This window comes from Abramis brama (genome assembly GCF_963993115.1).
Source record: "Abramis brama genome assembly, chromosome: 4".
Lineage (NCBI taxonomy): Eukaryota > Metazoa > Chordata > Actinopteri > Cypriniformes > Leuciscidae > Abramis > Abramis brama.
In genome coordinates, this window is record NC_139966.1 from 6,809,347 (window position 1) to 6,831,331 (window position 21,985).

Genomic DNA, 21,985 nt, shown 5'->3' on the forward strand with positions numbered 1-21,985 from the left:
TACCTAAAAAAAGTAGTAGTATGTGCATGTCTGTCTGTGTGTGTGTGTGTGTGTGTGTGTGTGTGTGTGTGTGTGTGTGTGTGTGTTTGTGTATGTGTGTGTCTGTGTGTGTGTGCGTCTCTGTGCGTGTATGTGTGTGCACGTGTGTGTGTGTCTGTGCATGTGGATTTGTATGTGTGTGTATGGGTGTGTGTCTGTGCGTGTGGATGTCAGTGTGTGTGCATGCTTGCGTTTGTTTGTATTCCTGCATGTGTGTGTGTGACAGTATCATCCTAAACCAGCAACCCTTCGCTCAACACCACCATCTACAGGCCGATGAGTGTACAGTCACTAAATGTGCACATAAATGAATTTATTTTATACCCCCCCATGGATGAAATTCTACGAAACTTAGCATACCCCCAGAGGATGTCAAGTTAATCATACACATGAAATATGGTGCAGTTCTGAACATCTCAACTGAAGATAGGGGCGATTAAAGCAGAATAATATTGCATTTTCATTTTTTATGGGAGGGGCGCAAATCACAAATGAGTGATTATGGGCTAGGTTGATGTGGGCCCTTAAGAGCAACATGCCATAAAATTTCTTCATCCTCGGTGCCACGGTTCAGGTAGTTATTTAAGAAAAACTGCATTTTTTGGGTTTGGGGGGGCCCAGCGCGGGGGGGGAGTGGCCCCCGGGGACCAAACGAAATTTTCCTTAAAAGTCTAGTGGGGCTACATGCCCACCAAATTTCATGTTCCCCGGTGTTTCGGTGTCCCTGGTATCGTTGACGAAAAATTCAGATGACGAAAAAAAAAAAAAAAAAAACTTTGACAATCCCTATATGATTAAATACCTTTAATTCTACTTTAATTTTAAAAACATTTTATTAGATTCATGCATCCTTTTTTATCAACACTTGAAAGTCGGTAAGTTTCATAAAGAAAGGCAACATTTTAAACAAAATAGTTGAGAAAATCACATTTTTGTCAAAGACTACGCCTTGATCAGATTCAGAACCATGATCAAACACAGATGAGTAAATCGAGTCCGACACCCCCACAGCTTCAGTCGTTTTCTCTTCATGGGTTAGGCCTACGCTTCATTTCATTTGGAAACATTGAGCTGTTTAATGTTTGATGATCACATTATTTTACATTTGAGTGAGCACTGATCATTTGTTTCAGCTTCTTCTTCTCCTGTGTTTTGATCTGGAGATTCTGTACAGTCATATATCGCCCCCTACCGTATACCAGTGAAAACATGGATAGCTGGAAAATTCAGTCAATGGTGGGGAAAAGTTTAATTAGAGTAAATTCCTATGTACACCTGTAGACTAGCCTACACAAAAATTCAGATACGCAGAATTAGAAACATATCTGTTTTATATCAATATTTTAATCAATATTTTCAAACAAAGTTTGATAAGACTGTATATGAAAAACTATGTAAAAAAATTATATTTAATAGGTTACTCGATCAAAAGAGTTAACACAACTACATATACTTTGAATAATTAAACTTTTAAATATATCTCGATCAAAAGATTGAGTACAAGTATACTTGGACTTTTCTCTCAGTATAAGTCAAGTACACTTAAGTGTAATTAAGTATATTTCTGAGAAGTACATAAAGTATATTTTTGAGAAGTATATAAAATGTAGACTGAAAGTATGCTTTCTTCTTTTTAGTTAAAAAGAAGTGTCACGGGGTGACAAACAGCTCCAGATCTGTATGAGTGTTTGTCGTCATGACAACTAATCGGCAGATTGGCGACAGGTGTAGGGACTTCACTCTGAGCGTCTGATTGAGGCCACTCCCGCTTCTTGAGAGGATAAAACACACGAGAAGGAGAAGGCTGGGTGTTGTGCTGTTGCCATGCTGTGGTGCTGTGTTGTTCTTCTGCCCTGTTGATCTGGATCGTCTTTCCCCCCGATCGTTGGTGGTTTCTCTCCCGTGGGGAATTGGTTATGGGCACTGCAGTTGAGGGGTTGTCTCGAAGGAAGAGGAGCGTTGTTTGAGAGGACGCGAGGACGGCCCAGAGGAATGAAATGCGCTGACTGAGCTGGAGAAGAGAGAGATGAGTAGTTAACCAACTGAATCTCATAATTGCGTGTGTTCTCCACTAAATTGGGTATTGGATTGAAGCGTTTGGAGCATGTGTACACCCTTCACCGAGTGAAATATTGATTCTTTGTCGATCTCTCACCTCCTCTTCCCGATTGGAGTTCGGCGAAGTGAAGTCCGTCTGTGACCGTGAGGAAAAATCTCTCGAGTGTTCTGTCCACCCTCGGCGATCATCAGTGTGGTGGACCAGGACTTGCGGGTGAGTGCCGGCCTTATGCGCACTAGAAGAGTGAAGTTGCAGTGTTTTAAGTGACGTTTCCCCTCACGATTGCATACTTAGAGTTGGATTGCAGTGTGTGTGTGTGGAAGAATATTTTTATTGCTGTGCAACCGCCCATGTGTCCTGGGGGTCTACTATCACCGTGAGAGCTGAGTGAGATTGCTTACATCTACGTGCGGTGTCTAGAAAGAAGAACCTCTGCGAGACAACACTACCCCATTTGAGAACTGTGTATTGCTGTTGAAGTTGATTCTGTCTGTTCTAGAGAAGCCCCGCTCAGCCTGCGACTTTGAGCCTGCTGCAGTCCTAAGCCTACCTGCATGGTGTGAAGTTATCTGTCCCCTGCTACCCCATTTGAGAACTGTGTATTGCTGTTGAAGTTGATTCTGTCTGTTCTAGAGAAGCCCCGCTCAGCCTGCGACTTTGAGCCTGCTGCAGTCCTAAGCCTACCTGCATGGTGTGAAGTTATCTGTCCCCTGCAACCCACGTGAGAATTGTGCATTGCTGTTGAAGTTGATTCTGTCTGTTCTAGAGAAGCCCCGCTCAGCCTGCGACTTTGAGCCTGCTGCAGTCCTAAGCTTACCTGCATGGTGTGAAGTTATCTGTCCCCTGCAACCCACGTGAGAATTGTGCATTGCTGTTGAAGTTGATTCTGTCTGTTCTAGAGAAGCCCCGCTCAGCCAGCGACTTTGAGCCTGCTGCAGTCCTAAGCCTACCTGCATGGTGTGAAGTTATCTGTCCCCTGCAACCCACGTGAGAATTGTGCATTGCTGTTGAAGTTGATTCTGTCTGTTCTAGAGAAGCCCCGCTCAGCCTGCGACTTTGAGCCTGCTGCAGTCCTAAGCCTACCTGCATGGTGTGAAGTTATCTGTCCCCTGCAACCCACGTGAGAACTGTGTATTGCTGTTGAAGTTGATTCTGTCCGTTCTAGAGAAGGCTCTGCTCTGTCTGTGACTTTGAGTCTACTGCAGCCCTAAAGCCCAACTGCATGGTGTGAAGTTATCTGTCTCCTGCACCACACGTGAGAACCGTATACTGCTGTGTGAAGTTTAATTTTGTCTGCCTTACTCTGCTCTGCCTGTGACTTTGAGTCTGCTGCAGCCCTGAAGCCCATCGGCATGGTGTGAAGTTATCTGTCTCCTGCAACCCACGTGGGAACTGTGTATTGCTGTTGAAGTTGATTCTGTCTGTCCTGGAGAAGCCCCGCTCAGCCTGCGACTTGAGTCTGCTGCAGTTTTAAGTCTACCTGCATGGTGTGACATTATCCGTCTCCTGTAACCCATGTGAGAACTGTGTATTGCTGTTGAAGTCGATTCTGTCACTTGTGATACTCACTTGTCTACTGCTCTCACTGCGAGTCTGGCACCAGTCTGGAAAGGAAGTGTATCTTGAACCCTCTACTCACCTGTGATACTCACCTGTCTCCTACTCTCTCACTGCGAGCCTGGCACCAGTCTGGAAAGGAAGTGCACCTTGAACCCTCTACTCACCTGTGATACGCACCTGTCTACGGCCCTCCTACTGCGAGTCCGGCACCAGTCTGGAAAGGAAGTGCACCTTGAACCCTCTACTCGCCTGTGATACTCACCTGCCTCCTGCTCTCCTACTGCGAGTCCGGCACCAGTCTGGAAAGGAAGTGCACCTTGAACCCTCTACTCGCCTGTGATACTCACCTGTCTCCTACTCTCCCACCGCGAGTCTGGCACCAGTCTGGAAAGGAAGTGTATCTTGAACCCTCTACTCACCTGTGATACTCACCTGTCTCCTGCTCTCCCACTGTGAGTCTGGCACCAGTTTGTGAGGAAGTGAGCTGTGATTCCTCTACTCACCTGTGACATTTACCTGTCGAACGCCCTTCCACCGTAAGTCTGACACTCACCTGTGAAGGAAGTGATCCCCATCCTCTCTACTCGCTTGTGATACGCACCTGTCCAACGCTCTCCCACTGGGAGTCTGACACCAGTCTGTGAAGGAAGTGCGCCTCGATATCCTTATCTACCTGTGATACTCATCTGAGATACTCGCCGGTCCATACTCGCGGCGGTGCTGCTCCGGGTCCCTGGGAAGAAGAGGACAAGGAACTTTAGATTAAGATTTCTTAATTGCTTTTAAAATAAAATAAAGTTGCCATTCCTTTTACTCCTGCCTCTTGCCTCCTCCTTGATACGCTCCTCTGGGTGACCGTGGTCTAGGGGTGGGCGCAGTCTGGCTTGGCCCACTCCGACCTGTGACAGAAGTATACTAATAGAACACTTGAATAAACTTATTTTCCATGCTTATTTTATTTACTCTATAAGCTAATCCACCCGAAAGTTTGTTACTATATAAAGCTGAACATGTTAGTTTATAAGACGGTGTGTAATATTATAATTTTAAAAAAGTATTTAATAAGCTACTCAATCAAAATAGTAAACACAAGTACAAGCCAAGAATACTTAGAATACTTAATTATACTTTTAAGTATATCTCGATCAACAAGTATAGGCCAAATATACTTAGCCTTTTTTGTCAGTATAAGTCAAGTATACTTAAGTGGAATTTAAAGTTTATTTCTGAGAAGTACATAAAGTATATTTCTGAAAAGTATATAAAAAGTAGACTGAAAGTAACCTTTCTTATTTTTTAGTTTAAAAGAAGTATACTAATAGCACACTTGAATAAACTTCTTTTTCGTAAGGGTTCACTGAAAAGCAGTTTTGTCCAAATGTCGTGGACCGAAACTTAAAGGGATAGTTCACTTTGAAATTAAATTTTGGTATGTTTTAGCTTACCTGAAGGGCATCCAAGATGTAGGTGTCTTTTTTTCCTCAGTAGTTTCAATTTTGATATTTTAGGTCAAACCGTTCTTGTCTGTCAGTCATATAATGCAGGTCTGCGGTCACTGTCTCAAAACAGCATGCACAAGTCCAAATTAAAACAATTCCCCATCGTCCAAATGAAACAATTCCCCATCGTAAGTACACTTTGATGGCCTAAGACACGGAACGAGCGGTTTGTGTGAGAAAACGAACCGTATTTATATAGTTTTTGCCTCTTGAACAAAGCCGCGTCCAACTGATCTGACGGCGTGGGCGGGTATAGATATATATACTGATGTCGCCTTGGCTAATGAACTGCAATAGCGAAGGCGACATCTTTATAAAAGTTAATATTGTATCGTTTTTAATAGCAGGTTATCGCAATACCTTTCTAGTACCGGTATATCGTGCAACACTAGTTCAGATACACTTTTCCCACCGTGACGGTTCTGTTGCTGTTACCGCTTGTGTCCTTTCTCAAACCGTATAGTGTTGCGCGGATAATCCGCGGGTCGGGCGGGCCAAGTAATACAAACATTCCATTCCAATTAATCGAGGGTGGATGACAGATAAATCATTATAATGTGTTGAGTTTAATAAAGACGGAACTCTCATCACGGTAAAATGCCATGAACGTGCGTCACTCTTTTACTTTCTTTTCAACAACGTAATTCTCTTCAGGGAAAACCCATCAAGGAAAACATATCAGGGCTCGAGTAACGCTTGTCAGGGACCATAGACTGTGTCCGGGACACGTGTGTTTTTTTTGTTGTTGTTTTTTTAAGGGAAAAGTGAGAGAGAATTGTATAAATAACTAGGGAATCACCGAAAACATGAGGATGATTCTGTTTTATTTCATTAAATGTAAGTGGCGATTGATAGCCTATAGTTGATAATAATATAGGCCTACCTAATGTACTGACGGTAACAATGTTGCGCTGTTGAGCATTATAGTTATGAAACAATATATAGCCTGGGCTACACACGACCAGAGAGCTGTTTTCCTGAATGCCATCAAGATTGAAACCGAGACTGATTTCATAATAGTTCAATAAACAAATAGTTAAAATTAAGTCACTTACGTTTAGACGCAATGACTGTTTTTGTTCTGTTTCAGCAGTGAAAATAGTCCCAAACAAAGATCACAGCAGAACCATCGCGCATCTCACAGCAACACTTGCTGCATTACTGAATGATTCCGCGCTTTGAACGAATCAGTTGAGTCAAAGATTCAATGACTCATTCATAAACTGCCTCATTCTGAATGAATCAGCCGTTTGAACGAATCGTTTGAATAAATGACTCAATGACTCGCTCATTAAGACGGTCTTCTGCCGCCTCCTACTGGCGGTTTAGTTTCATAAAGTATCATCTTTTCAACATTCCTTATTTGTATATTCAAAAATATTTAAAATAATCTCATTTAATACAGTTATAATTTTTCAATGTAACTTATTTAATTTGATTGGTAACAGCCTAGTGTCTTATTATTTTAATTGAATATATTGATCAAATTTAAGAATTTGAAATGAAAGATGGAGCAAACATTTAATAAAATAAGGGAAAAAATGCCCTTTATAAAAGGTACAAAAAATTACAAAAAATGATGTAATGAAACATTGACAATTTAAGTTTGAAGGGAGTAAAGCCTCTGTTTAGGCTATTAAGGAATTACCGGTATGTCATTTTGCCAAAAGAAGAACTTTTATTTTAAATAAATGTTCATTTTAAATCAGCCTACTTCAGTGTGATATGTTACCATATTATCATGCTTAACACTGAGAATCTGAATAATTGTAATGTGATGATCAGATGCAGATATCTAAATCAGAGAATATGGGCGGTTTGCGGGTGGATTATCTATTTTTAACAGTGGATTCGGGTGATTCAAAGTGCACCAGATTAGTGTTGTCACGATACCAAAATTATTGTTTCGATACCGATACCAAGTCAAGTATTGCGTTTTCGATACTTTTTCGATACTTTTCCTGAAAAGGGAGAAACACTCTCAAATATCATTGCTGTGCTTTATTTTAAAACCGGGACAACATTCTAATCATATAACACACTACTAATAAATGAACATATGAAGAGCAGATATAAATTACAGATTAAACATTTGAACAAAATATGAAATATCAAAATATAAAAAATAAATTAGAGCAATGACATTCAAGGTAAAAAAAATTATAAATTTAGCAGCATTATCTTATTTATCATAAGAAACATAAGAGCTTTATCTTGATTCTGAACTTTGAATAAAAATATGAACAGCGATTATATTAAACAATGTTTAATATTGGTAACATATGATAAGCCTCATTGGTGATATATTTGACATGTGGGGAGAGAGTTGTGGAAGGCCTATACTTCATGTTAAACATAAATATATAGCAGCAAAGACAACGTCGGCAGTGTTGACGGCAAAATAGGCTACAGAATAATTCGTTCTTGTTTGAACCGTATATACAAACATCAAAATGTCATGTATTAATATGTATTCGTGTCAAAATGACATAGAAACATCTTTTCCTATTCTATTTTGCCTGGAAACGCTTCCAACACGCTTGCGTGTCGCGTGAAAAATAGGCATCGGTTCTATTTCAGAAAGCACACACATACATTATGTTCAAAATGTGGAGAGAAAGACTGAAAGGGATAATTTTGCTCAATAGGGTAAAAAAAGCCTATTTGGGGAAATTAAAAAAAATCCTGTTTGTGAGAAAGGACAAGTCTTTAACAAATAGTTCTTAAATTATATATATTTTTAAATATCAAATATTATTACATGGCTTGGTTGAATTCTGGTGTGTTATTTCTTGATAATAGACGAAGTATAACACACCGTTGCCATGAAAAACAGAGCGTTGCCATGGACACAGTTCTGTTCACTCAGGCAATATAATAATTTTTAAATCAATAAACTCCTTTTTAAATCAATATTTTGTGTCAAATTATTGATTATTGAGCATTCGGAGAACACGTAAATGGATCAGGCTAGCAAGCGCACCTCATTGCGTCATTATGTCAGTGAAAAGGTCCGCTTTCGGCGCTGAGAAATGGAAGTGCTGCTGGTTTGGTTGCTGTACAGCATTTTTGCTGATATGGAGATGGAGAGGCAGCATCGGCAACAAACACTCTTTTCAAGGCCTTGAGACAGCGTGGATATTCACGCTCTTTCCTGAGAAATGCACTTAAATCATTTGACACACCTAAACCTCCTGCCCCGGACACGACGAACAGGAATAAAATTATTCCTTTGGTGGCGCATTTTTCGTGTTTTAGTACACCGCTCAACCGGGCCGTTAAATCTAATTTATCAAACTTCTTGAAGGTGGGCAAGCGCAAGTATTTCACCCCATCAAGATGGGTGAAGAATAGGTTTAATGGTTTTCAAGTTGTCTCATACTCTGTCACATGAGAGTGTAAACTGTATTTATCTCATATACTGACTCAAATGTGGGAAACAGTATGTAGGCCAGACCAATAATGAACTGAGAGTAAGACATAGCCCTAAACCTACCTGTTGGCGTAACCTCAATAGGCACACCCCTTACACTGCCCCAAACTTAACCACTCGAACCCTGAGCTAATTTACCCCGGGTCACAGAACCCTTCGGATCATAGCTCGGGTTCTCTTAAACCGTTTTCTTAAATTTATAATCAATCTCTTGTAATATTGTTCTATATTATGAATTTTGCAACCTTAACGGTTCTCCCCGGACTCATATAAGCCCGCCGTTGGGTTCCCCGGGTCATCTTACCCCCTTTTGAGTGGTGTAATTTTATTCAATTATTTAATTTATAAAAAAAAAAAAAACACAATTCATGTAGTTTAAAAATCCTGAGAACATAATTCATGTGGTTAAAAAATAATTTGAGGCCATTGTATGGTTTGTGAGATTACTAATTATTACATGGGTTATCTAAGGGATCAAGAGGTCACACTAATAATATAATTGAGAAATAAGAGGGGGTGCGTGCTGGTGAACTTGGTCTGGCTCGGGTTGGTCTTGAGTGGTCAGTGGACGGATGGACCGAGCACAAGCAGGATCAGACCTTAGGTTTGAGCCTTGGACGTTTCATTCCCCTAACCAGCCAGTGCCTCCGTCTCTGAGCTTTGGACCGGCCCTTGTCGGGCCTTGTTTGCAGTGCACATGCCCTCATAACTTCTCTTTAAAACCACAAACAGTGTTTAAGAAGTTTTTGCAAACCACATTCAGTCATGAGTCACTCTTTTCTATCCTTTATTCATGATATTTCTTATTGTGTAAAAATCATGAAGGGTACTAGAGTCTTTGGGTTGCAGCAAAATAGAGCAGTGTGTTGGAAAATATTCAATAAATCATTTTATATACAGCAACAAAATAGTTGTTTGTATGCAAGTTGTTTATAAGCACTGACTGAAGACAAATGAATGTTGTTGTTTGTATGCACAAACAGGAGGAGAAATATAAATAAATATGACTCAAAAAGTGAAGTTCATGTGATTAAAAAAGATTTCATGTATTTATTTTTATTAAAAAGATTTATCAGAACAAAACCAGATTTTTTTTCTGACATGAGAAGGGAATGTATTAGTAAATATACATATAAATATGATACAAGTTTTTGACCCAAAAGAGGGTTTCTTCAATAAATAAATGAATAAATATTTCATTAATTGATATTTTGTTTTTTTGATAATATAATAAAAATATTTAATTGAAAAGCTTAAAAAGTCTCCTTTTTCATTATCTGGACACTTATATTTGATCCTTACATTAAAATATTTTACAGAATGAATCCTTACATACATAAAAAATACTACAAGGATTGTCTTTCTTTTAACGTTTTATTTATTTTACTCCTCCTACATGTCTTACGGTTTTGCAATATTTTCTACACTGTTTTCAAGTAGTATCTTCATAGATGAAGAACTATAAGTGCTCTTCAATCTTCCATGTTCATATTATCTTCATTTTCCTTTAAAAAGGACCAGGAGAGCTTTGCATATCTCATCTTTGAACAATCAAAAACCACATTTAAAGTTAAAAATATAACTCATCCCATCTGAATATCAGTTAAATACAACATTGACTACACATATAAGCCGTTTTTGACATGAAAATTAATTTGGTTGATTCTAAAATTAATTATTTTCCTTCTGAGGAACACATTAAAAATTAAAAACAACATCCAGAATTAAAAATATGATCCATCTTACCCGAATATTAGTTGATTGAGATGTTAGGATATGAATAGCATGATTTGAGGCATTAAAACTCGATATTTTGATCTAATAAACATTTTCCCTCATGACGAGGAAAACCACATTCCACACGACGAACGATGGTCGTGACGTCATCCGATGTCGTCGTATGAGTTGAGTACTTTAAAAATGAATAACAACATGTACAACACAGATACAAAAATATGTTCAAATCAGCATGATTAGGCACAACCCTGGCTACATGTACACACCATTCCCATGCGATTGTGACAAGAATTCGATTTTATATCGCCATTTTCCCTCGTGGACTCGTGGTGTTGTTTCATTGTCTCTCCACTCTTGCTCGACCATGTGCGGAGGAGAGAGTGACCTAATTACACTAAAACATCGTGTAACTCTTTAATTTGAACTTTTTTCCACAAAAATCCTTTTATACATCTGTCCTTTCACTTATTTACTATCAATTCGCCGACTTGGATTTTTGTTTTGACTGTTTAAAGCTTAGTTTAGCCGTTTTTCGAAAAAATAAATAAATAAATAAATACATTTTCAACGGCAGTCTATTTAAGGGGGGCGCGCAATGCGCGCGCTCACTCTCTCACACACTTGTTGAATGTGCAGACACGACGATCGCGCTGTAGTGTCGAATTTTAAAAAGAACACTATTTAAGACAATCATTAGAAAAATATATTTATTTCAAAATATATTATTACTATAGGCTATTAATTTATAATATATTTTCCTGTATTTCTCTTTTTTATTTAAATTTATTTTCAAGCCTGACGGTATAAGGTATTACATATACCGAAACGTCACGATAGGCTTGTTCTCCATTTTATTTTGATTGTTTACATTAATTTATCTGATTTATTTTTGGGATTTCACGAGATACTGTTAGGATGGGTGTCTTTAGAGGCCGTGTGAGACACAGAAGCGCTCCACGTTACAGACTCCGACTCTCCAGCAGTTCTCCAGCTCTGAAGAGAACAAACAGTCATCATTTTCCTCCAAATGCACGTTTCCGTGCGAGTGAGACAGATTTCACTCCTAGACAAAGGGGAAGAAATAAAATCAGAAATTCTCAATTATTTTTTTATTTATACCTTTATTTAACCAGGAGAGAACCTCACTGAGATTAAAATCTCTTTTACAGGAGGGTCCTGGCCAAGATAGACGGCCCACTTATTCAAACACGCATATAACAATAAAACAATACAGCACACAATAAATTGGTATTAAAAATACAATCTCAGAAGAATTTGCAAGTCATTAAATCTTTCTCTAGCGCATGTGTAAGTGTTGTAAAATTGCTGAAAGACACCAAATGATTCAGCCTCAATGTCATTTGGAAAGAGTTAATATCTGTTGGTACGGCATAATTAAAAGCAGTTTCACCGAACTTAGCTCTAGCTTGAGGTACATGCAGATTGTAATGAGACTGTGAACGCAATGAATAGTTACCTGCTACTTTTTGCTTCAGCATACCACAAAGATAAGATGGTAGAAAACCCAAAATTGCTTTGTATATCAATAAGTACCAATGCATTTTCCTTCGTACAGCAAGAGAAGACCAAGAAACTCTGTTGTATAATGCACAATGATGTGTAGAAAATGTACAATTCGTAATAAATCTTATGGCACTGTGATACACAGCATCTAGGGGCGCAAGAATATAAGAGGGAGCGTGCTGATACACTACATCCCCATAATCAAGAATCGGCAAGAAAGTCACAGACACAAGCTTCTTCCTTGCATTAAATGAAAAGCAAGACTTGTTTCTAAAATAAAATCCTAACTTCTACTACTTTAATTTTTGTTTCAAGTAATTAATGTGTGAATTAAATTTGAATGTGTCATCAATTATGATGCCCAGGTATTTATACTCTGACACTAATGTAATCAGTTTTCCTTGTAAAGTCAGAAGAACAATTGAATTAAAGATTTTCTAGAATTGGAGAACCACATGAATTTTGTTTTCTCAACATTTAAAACCAGCTTTAAAATAAAAAACTTTGATTGGATAGTATCATAGTATCAAATACTGATTGTAAATCTCTCAGAGCTTCTTGTTTTGTAAGAGCAGAGCAATAGATGACAGTGTCGTCTGCATAAAAGTGAAACCTTGCTTTTTCAATATTAACATCAAGACAGTTTATATATATATATATATATAGGACTTTTTAGGACAGCTGTAATAGCGCTGTGTTTTTTACGAAATCCTGATTGGTTGATAGTCAAAAGTTTATGAATCTGCAAATACTGTGTCAGTTGTTCACTGATAAATCTTTCCAAAAGTTTTGACAAAATACAAAGCTTTGAAATAGGTCTGTAGTTATCTAATGAAGCAGAGTCGCCCCTTTTATCAAAGGAACCACGAATGCAGACTTCCAGATCTGTGGAATTTCATTGGTTGTTAAGGAAAGATTGAACAGATGCGTCAATGGTGGTGAGATAATATCAGCTGCTAATTTTAGACCTAGATTTTACTTCAGTTGGGGTAGTAAAAGTTGAGGCGGATGTATTATATGGCCCTGGGTTTGGCCATACGTTCCCAGACATTAGTAGCATAAGAACTATAAATCTCCACTAACAGATCATAAGGCTGTTCGTATTAAAATTTTGCTTGCTTCTGAAGCTAGTTGTAACAGGGGCTTTTCTTATTGGAAGATGAATAGCTCGCTTCTTAACCATAATGAGGTCAAAGTCAAGAGCTGGAAAGAATTATTAAGTATTATTGGAGTAAAGCTAAACAAGAAAATTCATTTGGTACCAATTGGGAACTGCTAAAGTTTGAAATATTTAAAATATTTAAGAAAATATAGTTCTAATTTGGCTAAAACAAAATGGCTTACAGAATTGGAAGTTGTCAGTGAAATTTCGTCTATTACTAGGATTTTACCTGAAAATGTGTCAGATAGTCAAAGAGCACATTTAGTTGACTTGCAAATTAAGTTAGATGATTTGTATAAATTAAGAGCAGAAGGTGCTTTCATTAGGTCAAGGCAAAGGTGGCACAAGTCATCTTATTTTTTCAAACTTGAGAAAACTAGGGCTAAATACAACTCTATTTATAAACTAAATATTGAGGGGTCTGTCTCAGAAAATCCTAAAGAAATTTCCCAATATTATAAATTTTACTCAAAACTCTATAGTTCTAAATGTAATGTAGCTAATTTAGATGCTTTCTGTAAGCACCTTGGTTATGTTAATTCCATTAATCAGGATGAAAAAGTGCTTTTGTGATTCACCAATTACTGTTGATGAGGTTAAGGAAGCAGTTTTTCAGCTAAAATGTATCAAGTCGCCTGGTAACGACGGGATAACGGCTGAATTTTACAGGTCTTATTCTGAGATCATTTCCCCGTTCCTCCTCGAAGTGTATATAGAGCTTAAACTGCTCTGAGCTTACAGCAAGTATGAAGCAGCGTGTCATTTGCTTAACAGCAAGTATGAAGCAGTGTGTCATTTGCTTAATACCTAAGCCTAAAAAGGACACACTTTCCTTAGACAACTGGAGACCCATCAGCCTTCTTAATAATGATTATAAAGTGTTTGCCCTTGTTTTCTCAAGCCGTTTCAAGTCGATTTTAAACTTAATTATTGACGAAAATCAATCAGGTTTTTTGAAAGGCCGCCATATTTTCAATAATATTAGGCTTGTCTTCGACCTGATTGATTACTCTGATCTTATCGAGGATGACAGTTCAATTATTTTTTTGGACTTTTTCAAGGCCTTTGACACTATTGAGCATCCTTTCATTTTTTTTCTGTTTGGAGCGTTTTGGTTTCGGGCCCTATTTTTGTAATGCCATGGAAACTTTGTATGCAGGAGGAAATAGCTCTGTAAAGTTAGCACATGGCACAACCCAGAGATTTCTTCTAGAAAGAGGGATTCGACAGGGCTGTCCAGTCTCTGTATATCTTTTTCTTATTGTAGCACAGGCCTTCTGTCATTTCATTAAGGATAGTAAACTAGAAGGGATTCATATTGCTGGCAGAAATATTTTAATTAGTCAGCTAGCGGACGACACAGCCTTATTTTTCATCAGGTTCATCAGGCTATTAAAAGTATTCAGCTCTTTTCAAATGCCTCAGGTCTATGCCTTAATATTAAAAAATGTGAAATATTAGCCTTGAAAAGCTCCTCCCTTGTACCTATAGACGGTATCCCTGTTAAAGGAGCTGTTAATTATTTGGGAGTTGTTGTCTCGAAAAATTAGCAAGATAGAGTTTCTCTGAATGTCAATCCTGCTTTTGAAAGGATTAAAAGCTAATTTAATCTCTGGTTATTAAGGGACTTGTCCCTTAGAGGTTGAGTCCTTCTCTCAAAGGCTGAAGGAATTTCTAGACTGATCTATGTTGCTTCATCTATACATTTAGACAATAAAACTATCAAAACTATTGATCAGATTTTATAAAATTTTCAATGGAAGAACCGAGTGCACTATATTCATAAATCTCTTGGTCTAAATTTGCTTAAAAGTGGTGGCCTTGATTTTCTAGATTTCTCTACTTTAAATAATACTTTTAAAATTAATTGGTTAAAATTTTGTTTGAAAAAACCTTCTTTGTGGAATTGTTTTCCTAATTTTCTTTTTGATCGACTTGGGGGCCTTTCTTTTTTACTAATGTGTGATTATAAAATTGAAAAATTGCCAGTGAAACTTTCTGCCTTTCATGCTCAAGCTTTATTGGCTTGGAAACTGATCTACAAGCACAACTTCTCTCCTCAGTGTTGTTTAATCTGGAATAACAATTGTATTTTGTATAAGCATAATTTTTTTTTTTTTTTTTAAAAGCTGGTTTGAAAAGAATATTGTTTTGGTTTGTCATTTGTTTAACGCTCAAGGATTCCTTATGACGTATGAGGAGTTTCTTTTGCACTTTAATTTTCCTGTGACTCCCAAGGAATTTGCTCTTGTATTTTCTCCAATCAATTCTGGTATAATTTCCTTATGTAGAGGTGTGCTGTCATCAGTTGATATACCCGTAATTAACCAAACGGACACAGTATGTGGTAAAATTTTTTTTTTTTTTTTTGCAGTCCTATTGCAATCTATTAGCGCACTATTTTTAAAGGACGTTGTTACCAAATCTTGCTCTATTGCCTATTGGGCTAAATTTGTTAATGACCTTGATTGGGAAAGTGTTTGGTTATTACCTCATAAATTCTTTGTTACAAACAAGGTCAAAGAAATCTCTTTCAAGATATGACACAAATTTTACCCTGTCAAGCATTTTCTTAGTAAGTTTAAGAAAGACATTGATGTAAGCTGCTCTTTTTGCTCCTTGCACTTGGAAACTGTACCTCGTATTTTTTGGTACTGTAGTCATGTGCAAAAGTTGTGCTATGAGCTGTCGTCATTTATTAAGAAAAAGGTACTCTTTAATTTTGTTTTCCTTTTTGAAATTGTAATTTTTGGTTATTCAAAGTTTGATAACTGTGTGATAAAGGAGGCTTTTGTAATTAATCTATTAATATTATTAGTCAAATTTCACATCCATGAGTGTAAGTTTTATAACAAAAAGCCATTTTTTTCTGTATTCCTTAAAGAAAAAAATTCCTTTTTATATATATATATATATATTTTTTTTTTTTTATATGCGTTTTGCTCCCCTGGCTCTGGTATGTTGTATCATTCTGTTGTTTAAAGCAATGATAAATAAATAAACTATCTCCAGAATTTTTATATTTTATTTATTTTATATTGAAAAAAATGCTCCACTCTTCTCCACAATGGTAACCCTTCCCCCTTCTTTAAATGGTTCTAATAATTCCAATGTAATTGAACATTAAACACAATTGTACAATATAACTCCTTCCCTTTTCTTGTTTTCTCAAAAAACATAAACGCTTAATTTTAACATTTATTCTCTTAATTCAATCATACAAAGCATGCTGGGAATTAACAGAAATAGTACATAGAATGGCAGCTAATGGGCCTTTCCAACTGTCAAAATTTTAATTTAGTTGAATTTGAATTGGAGTTAGAATAAAAGAAAGAAAGAAAGTTTTAAAAGCTTGAAGTGTAAAGTAGTTTATATATAGGCTAGATAGATTAGAAATATTAGATAGAATGGCAGTTAAAAAGGGCTTGTGTACCTTTTTCTGTTGCTCTTTTTTTTCTTCCTCCATTTCGGTCTCCACTATACTTCAGCCAGGTTTTTATTTTTTCCTCGGCTTCCACCACTTTTGTTCCTTGTTTTTTGGCTGCATCTGTCAGCATGAAATTAAAGAAAATTAAACAGAGAAAGGGTTAGCAGACAGATCATATCTGAGGAGTATTTTGTTGAGTTCTGTACGATTAGTGGATTGATTGGCATTCTTTCATTGACTTGCATTGTATTTCATTCAATGACACATTATGTGTATTATATGTAAGGAGTTGTTTCCACTTTTGCTATTTCAAAGTTATGTCTATGTTTTGAATGTTTTTTAAAACATATCACCTATGACAACTTTTGCTAGCAAGAGTGTAGAAAATGGGCTCTTCTGTCCTCTCCCTTGCCAATTAAAATTGTTGGCCAACTCATTGGTTATTATTTCCCTCATGATTCTGTGGACAATGTCTTTGGCAGATGTTCCACCCAAGCTGGTAAGATATCTTGTCTATGAAAAAAAAAATGTGTTAAGCAGCAGTAAATCAGGTCTAGATCTCTACAATGTTTGTATTCTTTTAAGTGAAGTAACAGAACATCATTTGAATTTACCAGAGAACGTTGTGTGTCTCTGTTTGACAGCCTATCCTCCAGATCTTTTATGCCTGTCATGCTCCTTAATGGAAACTGAAACTCCTCATTTACAACTTCAGCTGCATTCTCTCTTCGCATAATGGCCTGAAGGAGGAGCGTATTCTGCCTGACTTGACCCTTTATCTCTTCCAGCATCTGGTAGAGCCGGAGTTCTCTTTCTGATTCAGACAAACATACAATGCAACATTATAACTACACAGAATTGAACGTATAAAGAGAGAGACTCTTCTTTTGTTGCCTTTATCATAACATAACTTTTCCAGCCTTTTGTTGAATCCATCCAAGCTTTTTTTTGAGACGTGTTGCTGGCATTAAATTCAAAATGTGCTTACATTGCCCATAAAATAGTCAAATTTGACATTTTCAACATTTGTTATGTTGTCTATGTCCTTTTTTCAGCTAAATATGATTTTACAAGATTTGGAATTTTGTTTTTATTTTGCATTTTACATAACGTCCCCAATTTTTTTTTTTTTATTGTAGTTGTAAATCAAAGCACATTGATGTTAAGGCTAATTGTTAAAAGCAGGGCTTAAAAGGTTTATCGAGAAATAATACAACTTAGCCAGTCGAAGTTGGTTTTATTCTCCTTTTTGGTTACATACATTTTATTTCGTTCCTTGAACAGTTTCTAATCCATGTTAGAGACTAAAAAGATAATTACTAAAAACTCCTGTAAAAAAAACTATTGTAAAAGGTCAGAGCTGCTTATTGCTGCTTTTGAACAAAGGTAGTCCATCAATATTCACTTGTAAATGAATGGTCTTTGGGAGAGGGTCTATCTGGTTTAACACATGCCTAATGCCTTTCTCAATTCCAAAATAATGCATGGTGCCACCAGCAATCTGCTGTACCTCATATTTAGTTGGAGTGCCTAAAAGAGTGCGGGCATCCTTTGGGAGATATGGATGATGTTTTCTCAGGATGCCCAACAGCCCATTTAGATGGCATTGTGGTATTTGGCTGTCTATTGCCCAACCTCTGAGCTCCTCCCCAAGACACTCAGCAGACTCAACAAATTCGTCATCACTTGAGTCAGTTTCTGTCAGAGCATCTGACCAAAATCCATCAATCACGTTATCGTCAACATTAAACTCAAGGCTTGTTCGACTTCATGCAGCTCTGCGCAGACCGATCGGCGGCTGACTTGAAGCAGTGCATGCCGGTTAGAAATTTTGTCCGACTTGATCCAGCGCCGACGCCACGTGACTGTGACGTATGCCATCAAAGTACTGCGAGAGCGATTCGAGAGTAGCCGGAGAACTCAGCCAGCGCAGCTTCTCAAGAGCGGCTGCATTGGGCTGCACGAGGGCTGATGACGACACAGCTGTTCTACGATTGGCCAGATCCATTGCATGACAACGATCACGTGTGTTTCGTGTTTATTCGAACACCTTTAGTTCCTCTAAAGCTCTCAAATGTTTTTTATAACAGTAAACACTCTTTTCATGTAGTTGCGATGTTATATTGTGTCATGTTTATCTAATTAAAACTGCTTAAAAAACGTAGACTCCACTTCATTGATAGTAGCTTATGTTGACCTTTATTCTTGTTCAAACAGACGCTGTGTGAAGCAGTACATAAAGTACTGAATTAAAATGTCTCTGAAACATTATTTGGCAAATATTGCATTTATTTAATTTCAGCTCTGTGGTAAAGTATGCAAACACCACGTGAGCGGGTCACTACGGGAACCAGAAAGTGTCCGACTTCACGTCTCCATTTGCAGCTCCTCCCCGCCTGCACGCGGCTACTCTCGCCGATCGGATACATCCAGCCGCAGCCGATGTCGAACAAGCCTTCAGTCTCTAACTCGTCCGATTCATAGGACATGGGCCAATCAGATGCAGCATCTGACCATACATCATCAGCAGGGGCGTTTTTTTCCAGGCATACGTTTACGTCGGCTGCGTCAGATTCAGCATTGACGTAAACCTCACTAAGGATATTGTAAGCCCTTCGCTTTGCCTGACGTTTAAGTGTTCTGTCTGAATAAATGTTGTTTGCAGACATAGTTAGTATGCTGCCAAACAAATAACTAACGTTAATTACAGTTACTTCAATATGCCGTTGTCGTGCCGAATTTTGACTCCTGCCAAATTATTACCCCCCTAGTATTGGTAGATTTAGGATTAGTTGTGGGGGAGGGGTTAGGATTAGGGGTGGGGTTAGGATTAGGCAATCAGGTACTGACTTCAGCGAGGGGGGTAATAATTTGGCAGGGGGTCGAAATTCGGCACAACACCGTCCAGCAGTGCTGTTGCAACCAGCAAACCTACACCTACGTACCTTAAAATACAGATAAATCTCGACGCTAACTTGAAGCTGTCCTAACTGATGCAATACTGCGTGGTAGCCATAGACTGTAAAAAAATAGTAGCTCGTACCAAGGGAGGGCGTGGTGAGCTGGAACCTGCTAACGTCACGTAGTACCGCTTACGTCATGCATCACCGTGTACAAAAACGTAAATTATAGTTAGCCTCAAAGTTTTTTTATTTGTTTATTTATTTAATTTGTATTATTTCTTCCCCAAGCTCATAAAATAAATTTGGGTCGCACATAAATTGACAGGGTCGGTCGGAAACCGGAACCAGACAAAAAAAAAAGTATGCCTAAGGGAAAATCGATTTAAGACCAGATGTAACGTTTACAGCAGACTGTGTGTCACAGCACTTTATGAAAGATCCTGGACTTTACACATTCAATGCATATATTATATTTTGCACATTATGCAATGGTTTGCACATATTTTGTCTTGGTTTTGTATGTTATTACTTATACTGTATTTATACAGTAAACTTGTTTAGCATAAACTTTAATAATAAAGTACTTTTTAAAAAAGGAGAGATTGAACCCAACTCATTTTACCCACTAATGCTATATTCAGTTTAACACAAAATGTGAATGTAGAGGTAATGTTATCCATTTTTACTGTTTTTATTTTATGTAACCATCTTTTGTCATATGATGTCCTGTCATCTCTTTGTACTCTTTAATAAATACACTGTTCTAATTTCACACATTTGATGCATTGTACCTATTGCTTGGAAACAACTTCATAAAAAGGAGCCAGACACTCTTTTACCCATGTTTACTGAATGGTAAAACATGAAATGCTGCATGCATATATGTGAGGAAGTGGTGGGCCATTGCAGCTGACCATACCAACGTTGGCCCAACGTTGTATTTCTGTCAGATAGGTTGGGCCAACGTAACCAACCAATATTGACGTTGGCCCAACGTCTGTTTGCTACCTGGGTATTTTTTTTCAAACAGTAAAACACCTCATTCCGCGGCCAAAACAAAGCGTCTGTGGATGAGAGTCTGAAACAAGGACAGGTGGGATGTTGTTCTGCTACACTTCACAGACGATAGTGATATTTTAGTGTAACACAAGTCATCTATGAAATTTTATTTAACAACAACATCAGCTCGTTCCGCAAACGTCATTGCGATACACAGTCCTTTCAGTTTCGGTTTTCAGTACGATTGCGTGTGTTCTCTCGATAAATTAGAAAAGCAATCAACCTACCCTTTCAATCCGATCGAAATTTCATTTGGATCAAGCTCAATCGGATCGATTAAGGTGTGTATAATATGAAGGGTTTTCAGTCAGATTGAGCCGTCAATCCCATTACTAACGGATTGTTTGGTTGCATGTAAATGTAGCCGGAAGGATTTATGCCTTAATGTGTTTTTGAATTTTTAAGCACTGGATTAAATTGCATTTTAAGGAACAGTAAAACAGTAAGTAAACTAATGAAATTAGTAACAAGTAAAAATAATTTTGGAATGATAAAGTAGTCATTATTAATCTTCAAATGTATAAATATACCCATTGTTCATTGTTATTTCCTGCAGCCATGGGATCACAGACCATTGAAGTGGCAGCTCTAGGAAGACCTCTGTATCCTGGTATGCTGTATGACTGCCGCAAGGATACCTTCATTCCAGGTGTGTACAGTACCTACTAAAATACTAATTACTCTCTTTTTCACCCAAATGTGAATCAACAATGTGCAGTCTGTTTTCTTTCGTTTTGAATGGTTCTGTTTACAAGTAGACATTTCAAGCTATCTGTCTCAGGTCTGTGAGGCAAGTAGCCCAGATAGCAAAAATCATCTGGCCCAGATCCGCGCAACGGACTCGGGCTGGTGTCTTTTGGCACAACGGGCCAATACCGGCACGGATCCGTTTTTTCCTCATCTGGACCAGAACTGGGCCAGCTCCGGATTCCTTTATGGCGATTTGGCCCAATTGTGGTTTGTGATTTGGCCCAATCTTCTCATTTACATGATCTAATCTTATGGTTTTATGCCACTGATATTTTTTCTGTTTTTAACACAAAATGCTTAGGCAATAAAAAAAGTTGAATTACTGTACTTTTTTACACTAAAATACCACCTGATAATCTAGTGTCAGCACTAACTCACAGCCACTACTTCACAGTAAACATGCATTCAAAGAAAAATTATTTGGACAAAAAATTTGACATATTCAAGGGCTTTATCTTTTGATCCATTTTTTATTTATTAAGCATATTAAAACAAATTCACAAAACAATGCAAGACAGTGACACTGTGCATCTTTTCTTTTTCTTTTTCTTTTTGCACAAGTACTCAGTTTATATAAAACACTTAAGTCTCTACTTGCCGTTAACGGGATAGTTCACACAAAAATGTAAATTCTGTCATTAATTACTCACTTTCATGTCGTTCCAAACCCGTAAGACTTTCATTCATCTTCTGAACACAAATTAATTGAGATCTTTTTAATGAAATCTGAGATTTCTTTCCCTCCATTGACAGCTACGCAACTACAAGTTGAACAGTAAAGAAGATTTTTAGCTGAAAATGTGGTCCTTGATGATTCATATAATGCAAGTCAA

General features: G+C 37.6%; 1 protein-coding gene across 1 annotated transcript; it reads right to left on the reverse strand.

Moving 5' to 3' along the window:
* Window positions 1-3,396: 3,396 nt before the first annotated feature.
* On the reverse strand, window positions 3,397-21,049 carry LOC311082044 (uncharacterized protein; the record flags this gene model as incomplete). The annotated part of the gene is made up of 6 exons (XM_084112788.1): window positions 20,933-21,049; window positions 17,055-17,254; window positions 16,794-16,953; window positions 16,447-16,560; window positions 4,332-4,391; window positions 3,397-3,578 (listed from the first exon to the last, which is right to left on the reverse strand). The coding sequence occupies exons 1-6, from the start codon at window positions 20,934-20,936 to the stop codon at window positions 3,397-3,399; spliced, it is 720 nt and encodes a 239-aa protein (XP_083968914.1). The 5' UTR covers window positions 20,937-21,049.
* Window positions 21,050-21,985: the final 936 nt, after the last annotated feature.